Below are 18,272 nucleotides of genomic sequence, written 5' to 3'. Positions count from 1 at the left end.
TTCCAAATATTTATAAAATAATATTTTCAAGGCACATTAGCAACTATAACATATGTATATAAGTATCTTGGATACAAAAATAGAAGTAAAAAAAATAATGGCACTAACAAATGCTTATTTTCTTTTTAGCAAAGCGTGTCAAATAATGCCAGTTAATGTTAAAAAATAGACTAGTTTCAGAAAAATACCGAATAGGAAACTTATCACAATAAAGTTCAATCTTGTGTAAAAAAATAATTCATTTAAAATGAATAATAAGTAATGTAAAAAGGAATCTCTAACTTTTTAACACGCTTTGTGGAAGTTACATTAATAATATTAACACATAAGAACCATTAAAAATACTTTACAGTAAAAACTCTTATTAAATTAGCGCATTAATTTAAAAAAAATGGTAGCTGAAATAAATCACATTATGCTTAGAAACAAATTCGTTGCTATAAGAAAAATACTCACATTTAAATCATTATAACAAGTGATCCTCAAATATTATAAAATAATTCAGAAACCAACAGATTATTTTTTTAATAAAAATTTATATTTCAAAATAACCTCAGAAATATTTTAGAATATTTAACAAACACGTAAGGTAAATTCCATGCATATGAAAAAGTAACCATTTTGTAAATAAACATCTACTGAAAACTTAAAAATGCTTAATTTTAAGTACAAGCTACTTAAATTTAATTAAAAATGTAGCATAACACAGAATATGTAAATTAATTTATTCAGACTGTATATGTGTCTGGAAAAAATGTACTAATGCTTAATATTTAATACCTAAGCAACGTAAGTACCTTTCAGGTAAAATTTAATAGTGTCCACTTAGTTAATTATTGCAATAAGTAATATATTGATTGCATAATTGACGGGTATTATGGAAGAATAAGGCTTACAATAATAAGTTATTTTAGATGTATATAAACTGGAATCATTTAAAGCGCACATGCCTTTAATGCTATATTAAATATTATAAGATATATTTTCCCCAAAAAAATCCTTTATGGGTATTTCGCCACTGCACTGCAGGAAAATCTACAAGATAAATAGTTATTTTTTATAAACACTTCTGCGTTAAACCTAAACAGACACTGCTTGTCAGAAGTTATGTTTACAGTTATATAAAATTTGCCTAACAAAGAAAAAAATGCTTAACGTTTCGGAAAGTTTATCTCTTTCCGTCGTCGGAAGCAAAAAAATAGAAAGAATAAGAAAAAAACTATTTAAAATATTTAAATTAACGGTTTCTTATATATAGTTGAATTTAAATATTTTAAAGTTTTTTTCTTATTCTTTGTATTTTTTTTGCTTCCAACGACGGAAAAAGATAAACTTTCCGAAACGTTAAGCATTTTTTTCTTTGTTAGACAAATTTTGTATAACTGTAAACATAACTTCTGACCAGCAGTGTCCGTTTAGGTTTAACGCAGAAGTGTTTACAAAAAATAACTATTTTATTTTGTAGATTTTCTTGCAGTGCAGTGGCGAAATACTCATAAAGGATTTTATTGGAGAGATGAATCCGCCACATAGGTATAGACATTTTTTAAGATATATTTTATTTCAAATTATAAATAATTATTGAGTTTATACTTCAAAAATGTAAATAAATTTGGATAGAGCTTCAAGATTCCAGACTAAATATATCCCATATAAAAAATCTCCATACTTTTATATTTAAAAAATATATACTTCTTTGTTAATCAAGGCACACCTGTTGTAGAAACTTTATATTTAAAAAATACGTAAATGTATATCTTTGGAGGACGTTTAGTAAAAATATTTCCTGTTTTAAAGTAATCAAAGTTAAATATGGCCCATAAAGGATTATAAAAAGGCGGAGTCCTAATTTTTAATGTGATTATTTCCATTTTCCAAAATGGCAAAATTAGATGGTACCAAGTATAAAATATTGTTCCCGTCTTTCCTGAACGTGGGTGTTTGCAACTCAGCAGAAACGCTGATGTTGATTAATCGTTGTTTGCCTCCTAAAGAGCATTGTAAAGTTTTGGATACTTTCACCGGTAAATCAGTTTTTCGTAATCTAAAACAAATTATTTTCTATTAGTCTAGTGTATACTGCTGTATAATTCTCATACCAACTTAATACAAGGCTTGATGGCTTATGCGTAACGTCCAACATTAAGCACCGCCTGAACATCACGTTTTACTCTCGGTTTTACCTGTCAGGTAAGGCGGATTAAAAACAAACGTATACACCGAAAGTTTTGCCTGCGGTTTTGTAACTTATAGCATTGTGTTTGGTGCAGTTGAAAAAAGATTGTGTGTGCTCTATGTGCGCATATTTGAAGTCAAACTTGTTACTGACAGCTATTAAATTGAAGGATTTGAAGGACATGTTTGAAAAAGTGTAGTTTGAAATATTGAAAAAGTAATAAATTAAAAATTAATAAACAATCTGATTCTCTTTCACAAAATTTGTACTAAATTGACCGTCGCGTCGGACTCCATTCGGGTACCTCTATCCACGTGCAGAGTTTGGTTCCAATCGACCCATAATTAAGAAAAATCCTGATGATTTCGTCCATTTAGAAGCATCGGTTCAAAACGCCGACGGCGTCATCCTGTAGCCCGTCCCCAATTACGCCGAAATCGATTCCCATTTTTCTTCAATATCAACAATAGTCCCACCCTGATGAAAATTTAAACGAAACGTCGTATCCAAATTTGCAGGATGGGACCGTGTGCACCGTCGCGTCGCTCACATTTCGGCGTCGCTACCCACCAAATTTGATCGCGATCGGACGACATGAACTTTTGACGTTTCTTACGTCAAAACTAACTGTGACAGTGAATATAAACTTTATATTATTATTTTACTCCCGGCGCGCGTAAAGAAGTTTCACTTCAAAAACACGGAATTATACTACAAAAGCGTATTTATGGTTTAAATTTCATTTCTAAACTTACCAATCGAATTGTGAAAAAATATGGTTTGGTAATAATCATTATAAATATCTCTAAACATTTTTGTAAAATAACATATTTTGTGAAACTATGCAAAAACCTAGATTTTTAAAAGTCGCTTTTTAAATATGCTATACCGGGTGCGTCTCAAAAGTGGCTCACCCCTATAACTTTTTATTTTTTTAGATAAAAAAACGAGATTTGGTATGTTAGTATACGACATAAATTAGGATTGATTAGCGCATGCAATTGTTTTTGGTCACTTCCTATTTCACCGGAAATCACTACAACTTTTGATTTTTAAATGGCACTCTCGGTATTTTTTTCCTTTATTCGATAGAGAATGACATTCGGAATAGAATGACACATTATAGGTCAACTTTTGACATTCTCGCTTAATAAAAATTTGTATTTTAAAATTCAATCTAGAGTGCCATGGCTATGTTAAAACCACTAATTCTTAATCAAGGAGCCTTGGAAAAATAGATTTGATCGTTTAATGTTTTTAGTGTCTTGTCTTGGCCAGTTAGAAAATGCTCAAATCGTATTTTTAATTATATCTCAATTTTTTCAAATAGAACGAGGGTGGCTCATTAGCATATTTGGAAAAAGCATTTTTTACGAATAATTTGATACCACACACTTGGAATTTCGAGTCAAATTTACGTTACGAACCGCAAGTTATAATTTCAATTAAACCATATGCGAAAATGTCAAAAGTTGACATATGATGTGTCGTTCTATTCAGAATGTCATTTTCTATCAAATAAAGTAAAAAAATACCGGGGGTGCCATTTAAAAATCAAAAGTTGTAGTAATATCCGGTGAAACCGGAAGTGACCGAAAACAATTGAATACGTCAATCAATCCTAATTTATGTCATATACTAACATATCAAACCTCGTTTTTTTAACTAAAAAAATAAAAAAGTTATAGGGGTGAGCCACTTTTGAGACGCACCCGGTATATAATATATCCCTATTATTTTAGTAAACTTACTTGTATTTTTTTCGGTCTAGTCAAAACGACAGTTTTGTAAAACCGAATTATCCCGTCAGTTCTTCAGTAAAATGGTCCGTTTTTCGCCTAAACGCAAGGTTTTACTTGATACCTTTTCACTGAACAGGTAAGAGTGACAGGTAAAACGTTATTGGTAGACGTGGCTTTAGAGACATGGATCGAACCTTTGAATAAAAGGATTATGGAAGGAGTATATCAAAAATCTTAGATCCAACACGACGGGCTCCTAAAATAGCCGAATTAAATTCCGGTTTATCAGTGCCGTTCTAATTTTATTCAAAATGTGTAAAAATATTATATAGGGTAGACGTGGGGTAGACTTAATAATTTGTTGTTTTATTTTACGTTGTGAATAAATGTTGGTAGTTTTTAAAACTGTTATAAAAATATAGTTCTAATAAAAATAGAAACATCCGATACGTGACTACTGAAGCAAGTAAGTCAAATAGACGTATCTAAAATTTTTGGCATCTAATCTTTGACAAGCAGTAAATAAAAGCAAAAATACAAGAAAAATATAAGATTAGTTAATTTTAAGTGAATTTCATAAATGATCGGTTTACTACATGTATGTATTATTATAGTCACTTACTCGCGAAAAGTTATTTCGTTATTTCCCTCGATCTTTGACTGAGATCTACTGCACGCTACACAACCCACTATTTTACAGTTTTTTTTCGATAAATCGCAATAGTGTCACTGTTAATTTAAGCTTTGCCACAATTTCCGTCTAGATTTACTACCTTTAAACAACTATCAGTAGTAGAATAAATAATAGATAACCTTAAATAAGCTCAGAAAAGAGTGACAAATGAAGTTCAAATCAAATTCAAATGTGTCAAATTAATTATCAAACACAACTGTCAAGGATCCCTACCCTAGAGTCCTCTTTCCCTCGACCATGCATGAATACATCGATAGCATTACACTCCTTCCTTATTTTTTATAGGATCGAACTTATAGCTACAAACTAAAATTTATATTAAGTCATTCACTATACAGACGTAAATGTATACTAAGGAAAATATGTTCACTTGTACAGGATGTCTCAAAAAAGATTTACGCTACATAAAATAATGAAAAATCGTTTATAAATCGAAGGGAGTCGGGGAAAACTTTTGAACTAAAGACCTTCTCTAATGACGTCGTGAGAGGTTTGAGCTATCTAGCTTTGGATTAAGTTGGTGTTGATAATATTAAAAATAAGTGCCATAATATTTTGTTGTGTAATATATTCGTTATAATGTATTTATGATCTATCACCTATTACAACTGACAAGATTTTCGGCAATAGACACAGTAAAACTTGAAATAAACTGTCATGACTACTATGACGTTTTCATACGATCGTTTGGTATAATGACAGTTTTAGAATTAAAATTGTAATTTGTACTTACTGGAAAAATTTATTGCATATGGTCCCGACGCACTCTCCGATTCTGTCCTCTTGTTTAAGACAATGTAAAGATACCACAAGATCGTTGCCTCCGGGACAATGCAGTACTATCAATTGGTCTTGGCCAGGACTCACACTTATACCTGGTAAATAAGCATATATAAATATCTAAAAGCATATTTACAGTTGGACAAATGGATATAAAACAACGGGGCATCGCTAAAGGGAGCGCAGATCCCATGTATTTCGCTAATGGCATTCATAAAATATCAAGGAACGTGCGCTGTTTTATTAAAATATATCGGGAATTTCTATATCTTTCACTAAACTTTATATAATTTTTTTAGCTTTAAATATATACGCGTTTTGTTTGCGGTGATTATTACTAATATACTCGGAGATTTGCTAAACAGAGTATTGTTTGTTAGAAAGCATGTACTAATTTTAATCTTTACAAATACAGTAAAAATCATACAATCATCAAATATACCGCCACTGGATATTTCAATACTAGTCAATACTTTTACTACAACCAGGGAAGAGCATATAATTAGGAGTAGCACCGGCCAATAGGAAAACGTTATGCGCATGCCATCCACTTGGCAAAGAAACGTGCGAGAATCTCCATCAATCAGAATGAAAATTAAATTAAAAAGGTTATTAAAAAATATATACAGGATGGCCCATTACTGCGAGGAAGTCCAATATCGTCGTTGTTATCCAAGATTTAATGCAAAAAATTTAATACAAATGTTGCATGGTTTATAATGGTGCATATCCTAAAAATATTTTGTTGTATACAAGAATAAAGGGTGTCACAAAAAAAGTTATGATAAAGTTATAAGTTTTTTTTTAAACTGAGATATAGCAATTTAAATATTGCGATGTAGGCGACACCATAAAAATTACTCTCTTTAGATAAAGTAAATTGTTCTTTGGGGGGTTTATTGTTTTCCTCGGTGTTACGAAAGTATAACTAAGCATTAAAAAAGTTAAATTCACTCCAGTTTTTAACCAATTTTCCGATATAGTGTTTTTAACCAAAGTTTTAGTAAATAAGAAATAGAATGGCGACACGGCACAGTGCTTCATATAAAAAATAGTCTACTAGATGCAGAATTTTATGCTGAATCCAATTATCTATAGAAAAATGGGGGGTATAATTAAAAAAACTTAAAACTTTATCATAACTTTTTTTGTGACACCCTGTATCCAACAAAATATTTTTAGGATACGCCCCTTTATAAACCATGCAACATCTGTATCAAACTTTTTTTCATATCTTCGACAACGACGACGATGTTGGACTTCCTCGCACTAATGGGCCACCCTGTACATATATGTATATAATTATGTGTGCTAGAATGAATTAAGAATATATTAAATTTATAGGTAATATCGAGCAATTTTGCTTTTTATTGTGAAATTAGGAAACATTGATTTCCTTTTACTGTTTCAGATCCGTTTGTCAGATAAATGGTATAAAGAGCGAGACTATTAGCTGATTGGGCCTTATAATACGGTGAGTGTATCTTCCAACAATATATGCTTTTTTGGTATGATAACTGAGTGAAATATATGACTCAAAGTTAAAGTTTTGTCATACACACAATTAAAACTTTATAAACTGATTCTGGGAATTTATTATAGTCAAACATTGATTTTCATTGTAAAATTCAAGTCAAGTAATCACAATTAATATGATCTATAAACACTAGTGATAAATTATTTTGCTCAACTGTATTTATGCAGATACCTTTTTAAAAAATACAATACAGGTTAGTATATCAAGATATATTGTTTACTTTATCAGGACGGATTTATTAACTGAATCTAAGGAACCAAAAGACAATTATCCGAATTTAAGGATTTTAGAAAGTATCACTCTGTAGTAAAATTTATTATAAATATAATATTTACCTGTTAAATCTCTCAAAAGTACCCCTTCCTTCATATTCCTGAATTTTTCGCAGTCAAGTTTGAAAATGTACTCGTCAGTCACCAACATAACTCTCTCGGCCACTTTATTGAACTTGTTGAATTTCGTTACATAAGAAGAAAACAAGACCTGACTAAAACGCTTGGTGTTTTTCAGATTATTTACCGCCTCGTTGAAAGTGGTATAATTGCTATTTTCGTCCAATCTGCACAAATAATTACCCTCCCATTTGCGATTGAGTCCGTAAGTTGAACGTTTGTTAACCAGTGCGCTTGCAGCGCTGACTTTAACTTTCATCTGCGGCCAATCGCCTTTAGGTATTCGGCTTAGGATCATATAAGCCCGCCATCTGTTGTAAGCCGATCGAAGTAGATGGGCAGTAGGCTAGAATAAAAAAATAATTTTTATTTATATAGCTTAGTAGATAATATATATTATATTATAGTTATAATAAAGTTTTATGCAAGCCAAGTCAAGCAGGCTTTGACTTTGAATGAAATGTTTCTGTAAATAAAACTTTTTGATCATATTGAATCTTATGTTCAAGGTATTATAAAAATTGCTGTTTACAAATTGTAGGTAATAGATTTTTTCGAGGGGCAAACCTCTGGTGGTATTTATTGTACAAGCACTTGGTAATACTGGTATTTTTTGGTACTTTTGGTACTAATTTGGTATTTTTGGTACTAATTTGGTATTATTTGGTAATAAACTGGTATTATTTGGTAATTAACTGGTTTTATTTGGTATTAAATTGGTATTAAACAGGTATTTTGTTGGACATCTGGCAACGGTGGATGTAGATTTCTAGCCCATTTGCATTGAAAATGAGCCGCCTTCGCGCTCTTTACATGATCAAAATTTTTTGGTGTTGACCTATTTTATATGAAGTATTTTAAAGTTTTTATATTTAGTGTCCAAGGTTAAGTACCTACTTAACAATAAAATATACCTGGTAATATACATACTTAAGAATAATTACTTGTGTTTCGAGGTTATTTTTACCCGATATTAATTGCCAAGCTTGCAATTTTTAAATACATAAAAATGGTTTTTACGCAAAAACGGTACATAGCGTCATATGAAAAAATGTCGGGAAATAATTAAAGAACTCGCATCATGGAAACATAATATGGATCTAGTTAGAATTTCTTATTTTTCTTGTGCATATAATTATATTTTTGAGCTTATAAGTAACAAATAGCGCAAATAACAAAAAATTAAATTACTTTTTATGTCTAGTTTTTATTTAATAAATTTTTGAAGTATCGATGTTAATGGAACCGTTAAAATGACTTTTTAAACGTGTCATGACAGTAGCTTTATTCGAGTTCCCAAAAAGTACGGTTTTAGAATGGTTCTAGAACGATTCAAAACACTGGCACTATATGATTTTTTGCAACTTTTGACATGAATGATTGTCGTAATTAGACTGTGCGATATTTTTAAACCATTCTAGAACCGTACTTTTTTGGAACTCGAATTAAACTTATATGTTTTTCTGACCTAATTATCGTAGTTTGACATGAATAGGCCCTAAAGCTCCAAATATCTTAAATTTTTTAGATACTAAAAAGAATAATACTAATTTGGTATTTTTGGTTCTAATTTGGTATTTTTTTGGAAATAATTTGGTATTTTTGGTACTGTTTTCCCAAAATTGGTATTTATTGTACACCATTTTTGGCAGCGGTTTGCCCCTCGGATTTTTTCAATTTTAGAAACAAAATACAACCAAATTAATAAGCTACAAGTCTCTGTTTTAATGAGACGCACTTGTAAAACCCTGATGGCTGATTCCAATCTTAACCCTCACAATAACATTAGTCATAATCTCAGGAATATGAATCAACATGAACGAATGCCAGCAATCATGGTGTAAATTCCGCAATCTTAACATTAACAGGTCTAAAAATATGGGATATTTTATATTCTAAAGGCTAATGCTAGGGTTGCCTCTATGCCTAAACTACAGTTTTTAGAAATTATGAGAAAAAATATTTGACATGTATATTGAATCTATGGTTGGTGGTTTATAGATGCGAGCCGTCTCCTGATGAAGTCAATAAAGAATTGACGAAATATCGAGATATTAAAGCAAATGAGTTTTAACAGACTGTTACCTGATATATCTTCACCTTATTTTGTTTATAATTATCTATTCTTTCAATATTTCAAAAATATAAAACTATTACTGTTATGCCGCTGTAATGATGCTTAAGTAGTATTAAATTATTAAGCAGTGTAAGAGGTTAAGTAACTTGCCTGCACTCCCTTAGGTGGCGCTGGCCACATAATACTTTTTCCATAATCTCTCATTGACTTTGCTCTACTGAATTTCTGTTGCAAGGCGTTAATGTACGTTCTCATCTTTTTCAAACGATAGGCATTAATCATTACCATGAGCGCCTTCATACGCTTGTATTGTTGCCTTGCTTGGTACCCTACATAATATAAATAGTAAATATTCACACCACATTGTGCCTTATGTATAACGTTACCTTTCCAAGTTTTCTGAATAAGTGTAACAATTCCAGGAAGAAGTTGATTTCTGGCATTTTCCAAAGCAAATAATGTTTTAGGGGATCGGATAAAAATCTTTGTTTTCCCGTATTTCACATCATCGGCGTATCCTTTTTCGTCCATAAGAACTCGAACGGCATCGTGATCCGATCCATTACGGAAATTGGGCCAAGTAAATTGGGAAATCATTTTATATCTTTAAAAAATATCTATATTAATTTTATTTACTATGTTAGAACAACATTAATCTGAATTAGCATGTAGGGATTGTTTTGGTTTGAAAAACTTTTAATTTATTTTATTGCAAAATGATGCATTCACAGTGTATGTATTGAAATAGTACGTTTTTGACAGTTGCCGGTTATTAAAATTTCATCAGGGAAATGTGTTAAACTGCTAACTCCATTATTCCTAATTTTACAGAAGTGCAAAAAAAAGCGGCACAAAAAATGTATACATATGTAGCAAGTATATTCATGCGTTAATATTGTTACGTTTTTCGTCGGTTCCGTGTGGATAGAAAGTCACAATTTATTTAAACACTATTTATTTAACACTAATGAACAAAAATAATAACGATAAAAGACTTATAGAACTATTTACAAACGATTTATAACTAAGAATTTATTTTGAATTTTAGCGCGTCAACTGTATATTTATAACTGCCCTCTCTAGGCCACTGCCGCCGGCTTTTATACCGACAGGTAAAAGAAATCTAGAATAGTCCAAAGATCGTTAGGCGTATAGAGAAGGTTTTCGAATGTTCTCGTATGTACGAGTCCATTCTAGTGGGTCTCGATTCTTCTCGAACGAATGAATCATTGCGGTGTCTGTGCGATGTTAAGGTCATCCGAGGGCGGGCCATATTGTGAGGTTAGGTCGAGTCCACACCGGCTCGCAACACTGCCCCCTTCTTAGGCACATGCTCGTCCCGAGATGTATACGGGGAATGAAGGTATTTGCAAAGCTGGCCCCTGGTACATTGCGAAGTCTGGTAGAAATAGCAGTCTACAGTTTTCAAACCAAACCAAATCGCAAACGAGGATCTCGATTCCCGTAAATCTGAACAAGACTTCAATCATGTTCCGGATTGTACGCCAACTCAAACCATCGAGTCCACACGCCAGCTTCGGAATGGCTAATCGTGCAATGTTGTTGTTTAGCAGGGCTTCTCTCAGTTCAATCAGGGTCTTCCATAGATTGAGATAAGTCGGCTTACTCGGGGACCATTCCTTGGTGACCAGGTAGAAGATGTGCCTTGCTTGACCATGTGCATTGTCGGTTAGCCTCAAGACGCTTCCAACCTCGTGCGAAGCCGTTGTAAGGAGAAGAACGAAGAACCGGCTTCGTCGAGGTTGGAAGCGTCTTGAGGCTAATGTCGACAGCAGCACATGAGTCAACAGCCGCATCTTCAGCAAGGTCCGACTCATCGCTGATCTCTGAAGACCCTGATTGTTGCGGACACCCGCGACATTGCGCTTGCGTGATTGAGCTGAGCTGCGAGCAATTTCGAATCATGATTGAAACTGTTCAGATTTGCGGGAATGAGACTGTTTGCTTGCCACAATCCGAGATCGGCCGCCTTTCAGTCACAGCTGACTAACCCGCCCAGAGAAAGAATCCTGACCTTCACAGACACAGCACGACGACCCTGGCTGCTCTGCACCTGTTTGATCGCACGACCAGACTATAATCGAGAACACGGCAGTTGACAGTTCGGTTACCAGTTTGACCTTCATCAAAATAGTTGACGCAGTTATAAATCGTTGTAAATTTCTAGATTTTTTATCGTTAGTACGCGCCTGTCTATTAGTGTTAAATAAATTAGTGTTCGTAAATAAATAACTTTCTATCCACACTGGGAACTTTAGCTAACAGTCATGTCAAGTGTTGGCGTGTGTGATAGACAAGAAAATAAAATTGACCATGGCTCTTAAAGGAAATTGTTGAAAGACTTGAAAGTGTCTCGCACTCTCTCTCTTCCAAAATGCATTTCAGTTCGGACACTTTCAAGTCTTTCAACAATTTTTAGAGCCATGGTCAGTCTTCTTTTATTTTTCTTGTCTATCACACGCCACACTTGACACCAATTGTTACGTTTTTCGTCGGTTCCGTGTGGATAGAAAGTCCCAATTTATTTAAACACTATTTATTTAACACTAATTAACAAAAAACAATAACGATAAAAGACTTATAGAACTATTTACAAACGATTTATAACTAAGAATTTATTTTTGAATTTTAGCGCGTCAACTGTATATTTATAACTGCCCTCTCTAGGCCACTGCCGCCGGATTTTATACCGACAGGTAAAAGAAATCTAGAATAGTCCAAAGATCGTTAGGCGCATAGAGAAGGTTTTCGAATGTTCTCGTATGTACGAGTCCATTCTAGTGGGTCTCGATTCTTCTCGAACGAATGAATCATTGCGGTGTCTTGCGATGTTAAGGTCATCCGAGGGCGGGCCATATTGTGAGGTTAGGTCGAGTCCACACCGGCTCGCAACACTGCCCCCTTCTTAGGCACATGCTCGTCCTGAGATGTATACGGTGAATGAAGGTATTTGCAAAGCTGGCCCCTGGTACATTGCGAAGTCTGGTAGAAATAGCAGTCTACCGTTTTCTCTCCCGATCTCAGCTTTGGGTTGTAGCAGCAAACGAGGATCTCGATTCCCGTAAATCTGAACAAGACTTCAATCATGTTCCGGATTGTACGCCAACTCAAACCATCGAGTCCACACGCCAGCTTCGGAATGGCTAATCGTGCAATGTTATTGTTTAGCAGGGCTTCTCTCAGTTCAATCAGGGTCTTCCATAGATTGAGATAAGTCGGCTTACTCGGGGACCATTCCTTGGTGACCAGGTAGAAGATGTGCCTTGCTTGACCATGTGCATTGTCGGTTAGCCTCAAGACGCTTCCAACCTCTGGATCCTGTCGGCGTAGTTCTCCGACACGCCCAAACTTCTCATTGAACGTCGCAGCGATTCCTCTGGACATCCGCAAATCTCGAGCCACACAATGAGCGAGCGAATAATCAGGAGGCACGGAAAAGAGGTCTCGTTGATCTTCTTTGGTTACACCATAGCGAGCCTTCTCACTGCTGTTGTATCGGGCCATGAAATCGTCAAAGGACATCTCCGAATCAGGGGGATCAAAGCTGCAGGTTCTCACGGTCCCAGCACGATCTTCTATTTCGCCTTGGTAGGGGCTCAAACGGTTGAAATGGACTACCCTCGGTTTTCCTTTTGGCAATTTTCTGATACGGTATACGACGTCATTAATTCTATCCATGACTTCGTATGGCCCTTCCCACGAGGATTGTAGCTTCGGAGATAACCCACGACGTCTCTGCGGGTTATATAGCCACACCAACTTCCCTGGTTGGTATCCTCCATGCTCAGCTTGAATGTCGTAGTGTTCCTTCATTCGGTCACTAGCACTTTGAATATTTAGGCGGACTCTCTGATGAATGTCGTCCATCCTTTGACGTAGTGTGTGGACATAATCTTCTCCGGCGACTTCTTCTCCCGGTCGGCAACCAAATTTCAGATCACAGGGTAGGCGCACTTCCCGTCCCATAACGATGCTGGCTGGAGTTTGCCCTGTAGATTCTTGGACGGATGAACGGTAGGCCAACAGGAACAGGTGAAGAAATTTGTCCCAGTCTCTTTGGTGGTCAGAGACTACTTTGGCCAGATAACGGTTGATAGTTCTGTTCATGCGTTCAACCATCCCATCGGATTGTGGATGTAGAGCAGTCGTCCTGGTCTTGCGGATGTTCAGGACTTCACAGACGCCTTGGAACAGATTGGACTCAAAGTTTCTTCCCTGATCTGAATGAAGCTCCATGGGAACACCAAACCTGCAGATCCATTCTTTAACAAGGGCATCAGCAATCGTGGACGCTTCTTGATTTGGCAACGCGTAGGCCTCGACCCATTTGCTGAAGTAATCCATTACTACCACAATGTATTTGTTGCCATCGTTCGTCTCCGGGAAAGGACCAGCCACGTCGATCGCTATTCGTTCGAAGGGACTACCAACATTGTACTGGCGCATAGGGGCTTTACCACGCTTTTGTGGCCCATTAATGGCTGCGCAAATGTCACATTTCTTACACCAGGCCCTCACATCTTCTTTGCAGTTCACCCAGTAGAACCGTTCACGCACCTTGCCAGTGTCTTGGTAACACCAAGATGTCCTCCGCTGGTTCCATTGTGAACTTCCTCCAAGACTTCTGGGACCCTCTTCTTTGGAATGACGATCTGCCTTCTCTCTTCTTGTCCCTCCGGTCTCTCGATCACACGGCGAAGTAATCCGTTATCTATTACCAAGGAATTCCACTGGGCCCAGTACGACTTTACGTTCGGCGAATATCTGCAAACTTCTTCCCACGTTGGTCTTTGGCCTGTGTTTTTCCAGTTAATTACTAAACCTAATTCTGGGTCACTGGTTTGGTCATTTGCAAGATCTTCGGGTTGCCAACTATCATTAACCACAGTTGTTCTTAGGAGTTTCACTTCTTTCTCTTCTGCTCGGGAACAATGCTTACAGTCCTTAGGGCAAGGTCTTCTGGAAAGTGCGTCGGCATTCCGATGGATTGCCCCAGTTCGATGTTCTGTGTCGAAGTCAAATTCTTGTAATCGTTCAATCCATCTAGCTACCTGCCCTTCAGGATTCTTAAACTGCAACAGCCATTTCAAAGCAGCATGGTCTGTTCTTAACAAGAACTTTCTTCCATAGAGATACTTGTAGAAGTGTTCCACTGCTTTAACTACTGCTAGTAATTCTCGTCTGGTTACACAGTAGTTCCTTTCCGGTTTTGACAAGGTCTTACTAAAATAACCAATGACTTTTTCTTGACCATCCTGGATCTGAGACAGAACAGCGCCTAACGCAACATTGCTAGCGTCGGTATCCAATATAAAGTTTCCGTTGCCAAGAGGGTAGCTAAGTATGGGCGCACTAGTCAGGGCCTTCTTCAATTTTCGGAATGCTTCGTCAGAATCTGAGTCCCAAGAGAAACGCCTCTCGCCTTCGGTAAGTCTGGTCAATGGTTTTGCGATGGTGGCGAAACCCTGTACATAGCGTCGATAGTATATGCATAGTCCCAAAAAGCTTCGTAGTTCATGTTTATCTTTAGGTATCGGCCACTCTTCCACTGTCTTGGTCTTCTGTGGATCTACCGCAACTCCTTGGGAGGAGACTACATGGCCCAAGTAGTGTACCTTTTCTTGACACAGATGACATTTCTTGGGGCTAAGTTTCAAACCGGAGCTCCCTAGTCGCTTGAAAACTTCTTCCAAATTCTTCAGATGATCGTCAAAGGATTTCCCAACCACTATGATGTCATCCAGGTACACTAAACAGGTAGTCCAATAGTCCCTTTAACACAGACTCCATTAGTCTCTCAAAGGTAGCTGGCGCGTTGCACAATCCAAAAGGCATGACGGTAAATTGCCACAGTCCGGAGCCCACCGAGAACGCTGTCTTCTCTCTGTCTTTCGGCGCCATGTCGACTTGCCAATATCCACTCTTCAGATCTAACGTAGAGAATATCGTTGACCCCGCCAGCGTGTCTAGAGTATCGTCTATCCTCGGCAGGGGATAGCTATCCTTCTTGGTAACATTATTAAGTTGCCGATAATCAACACAGAACCTGGTGGTACCGTCTTTCTTCTTTACTAGTACTACCGGCGATGTCCACGGGCTGTTAGATGGTTCGATGACACCCTCTTCTTTCATTTCTCGAAGGATTTTGTCAGCTTCTTCACGTTTGGCGAGCGGCAGTCTACTCGGATTTTGTTTGATTGGTCGTGCATCTCCGGTGTCAATTTTATGTTGTACTAAATTGGTACGACCTCTATGTCCTGCTTCTCCTTTATCAAACACATCTTGATACTTGATTATCAGGTTTCTCAATTTTCTACTATCTTCGGGAAATAATCCCTTAACGTTTACTAACTCCTTAACCATTTTGTCCGGAATTTTTGAAATCGAAACTTTGGAGGCTTCCACGCTTCGAATGACTGAGGAGGCCGAACAACAGTACCCTAACAGGGTTCCCTTCTTCAAGGATACAGAATGATAATTCGTGTTCATTACTCTTACCGGTACAGACTTCTTCGCTCGTAGCAGGGGTTTTCCAACAGCGACCCCTCGTCCTATTTCGCTGTCATGGTTCCTTGGCTCCAACAGAATAATACTCCCATTATTCGTTTTACCTTCCAGGCGACCATCCAAAAATATCTCACAGCGCTCAGGGATCGAAACATCTTCTGCTACTACCACGCGAAGCGTCTCCTCACATTTTCGATGTAGAACCACTTCTTCTTCATTTATTTTCAAAATTTCTTGTTTGAGGTTTAGTTCAAAACCTCTAGTGGTCACGATGTCCATTCCGAGAATAAGTTCATCTTCGATGTCTGCTACTAACACTCGATGATTAAAACAGGTGCTTCCGATAACAAAATTAAGATCTACCTCTCCATGGATGAGAGCGCAGCTTCCTGTAGCTGTACGTAGTCGCCATTGTGTTGTTTTAATCCTTTTTGATGTTTTAAGGATATCCGGCCTGATGATCGTTTTGGTCGCACCCGTATCCAACAGCATGGTCCGTAACTCTCCATCCACGAAACTAGCCACAAAAATGCTGTTGAACTTGTGTTGTAGCGATGCGACTTGAACAGTTTTCGTTGGAACCTGTTGGGTACTGCTCCATATGTGTCCCTTTGATTCGACACTTGGCGAAACCGAGTCCACGTCTTTTTCTTGACAGTGACTTCTTACGTGTCCTGCCTGGCCGCAATTCCAGCAACAAGTCGGTCCTTTCTTGCCCATGTACTCCTCCATGACTTTCCGTACAATGCTTTCCACGGATTTGTCGGAACATTGGTTGACCGCCCGTACTCTCACTAGAGACCGAGAACTGTTTCGCGGCCTCAAATTCTAGGGCACGTGCTAAAGCATCCACCAAGCGCGTTGGGTGGGCTAGAAGAAGCGCTTGCCTTGTCTCCCTGTCACGTAAGCCATCGGAGAATGTCTGTACTGCCAACCGCTCCATAACATTCTCGGGCGTAGCAGGATACGCAAGGCGAACCAGGCGGGCTACGTCGGCTTCAAACTCCTGCAGAGACTCATTTGACTTTTGAATGCGATTTTTTAGCTGGGAATGATAGACATGTTCCAAATAAGCTTGGCCGTACCTCATTTCTAAATGTCGTACCAATTGCTGATAATCTCCCTGTTCCGATGGTGACAATGTCTGCAGAATATCAGTCGCATCTCCTCGCAGTGCGACAGTCAAAGCGGTAGCCTTTTCGGCGATTGTCCATCCGTTCGCTCTCCCAGCGGCCTCAAACTGGCAAAAATAATTGGCCCAAGCGGTTTTTCCGTCAAACTGTGGAGGCTTAATAACTGACTTTGAGATATACTTATTTTCGACTAGTTTCGGTGCCTCCGATGTTTCTTGAAATTTTGGTGAATTTGTCTTTGCTATTTGTTCTTTCAAAATTTCGATTTTTCTATTTACATCTTCCTCAATCTCCGTTATTTTGTCTTGTAGTTCCGTAGAATTCTCTATAATCTTATTGTTTAAACTTTCTTCTAAATTAAGTATTTTGTCATTGAAACTGGCTTGTAGATCTTTAGAATTTTCTATGATTTTATCCTCTAAAATATTAATTAAATCCTGGGAATTTTCCATAATTTTATCTTTCAAACTGTCTTCTAATTTTTGAGAATTCTCTGTCATTTTATCATTCAAATTCTCTTCCAAGTTAATCATTTTACTATTCAAATTGTTCAAGTTGTCGTCTAATTTTTGAGAATTCTCTGTCATTTTATTTTCTAATTTTTGTAGGCACGAGTCAAGGTCACCTTCCAACTCAAAGCAAAATGTGTCAGGATCCTCACCTTCCTCCACCAAAACGTCTCTCAGTCTAGCTTGCAAAATGCTTTTCCTTCCATCTGTCTCGCTGCTCTCTCTCTTCCAAAATGCATTTCAGTTCGGACACTTTCAAGTCTTTCAACAATTTTTTAGAGCCATGGTCAGTCTTTTTATTTTTCTTGTCTATCACACACGCCACACTTGACACCAATTGTTACGTTTTTCGTCGGTTCCGTGTGGATAGAAAGTCCCAATTTATTTAAACACTATTTATTTAACACTAATTAACAAAAACAATAACGATAAAAGACTTATAGAACTATTTACAAACGATTTATAACTAAGAATTTATTTTTGAATTTTAGCGCGTCAACTGTATATTTATAACTGCCCTCTCTAGGCCACTGCCGCCGGCTTTTATACCGACAGGTAAAAGAAATCTAGAATAGTCCAAAGATCGTTAGGCGCATAGAGAAGGTTTTCGAATGTTCTCGTATGTACGAGTCCATTCTAGTGGGTCTCGATTCTTCTCGAACGAATGAATCATTGCGGTGTCTGTGCGATGTTAAGGTCATCCG

General features: G+C 36.8%; 1 protein-coding gene across 2 annotated transcripts in view; it reads right to left on the bottom strand.

Moving 5' to 3' along the window:
• Positions 1-1,521: 1,521 nt before the first annotated feature.
• The window catches only part of LOC115879126 (unconventional myosin ID), a 108,568-nt gene continuing 91,817 nt past the window's right edge, over positions 1,522-18,272 (bottom strand). For both annotated transcript variants that reach the window (XM_030895787.1, XM_030895788.1), the window contains 5 exons: positions 9,785-10,002; positions 9,549-9,727; positions 7,265-7,667; positions 5,346-5,487; positions 1,522-2,044 (listed from right to left, as the gene is read on the bottom strand). In XM_030895787.1, coding sequence (XP_030751647.1) covers positions 1,846-2,044; positions 5,346-5,487; positions 7,265-7,667; positions 9,549-9,727; positions 9,785-10,002 — 1,141 coding nt within the window. In that variant the 3' untranslated portion in view covers positions 1,522-1,845. The remainder of the gene's footprint in view (positions 2,045-5,345; positions 5,488-7,264; positions 7,668-9,548; positions 9,728-9,784; positions 10,003-18,272) is intronic.

Source organism: Sitophilus oryzae, unplaced genomic scaffold (assembly GCF_002938485.1).
Source record: "Sitophilus oryzae breed Bouriz unplaced genomic scaffold, Soryzae_2.0 scaffold_1576_pilon_pilon, whole genome shotgun sequence".
Taxonomy (NCBI): domain Eukaryota; kingdom Metazoa; phylum Arthropoda; class Insecta; order Coleoptera; family Curculionidae; genus Sitophilus; species Sitophilus oryzae.
The sequence above is the reverse complement of the archived record's forward strand: the minus strand, read 5'-3'. Positions and strand labels throughout refer to the sequence as shown.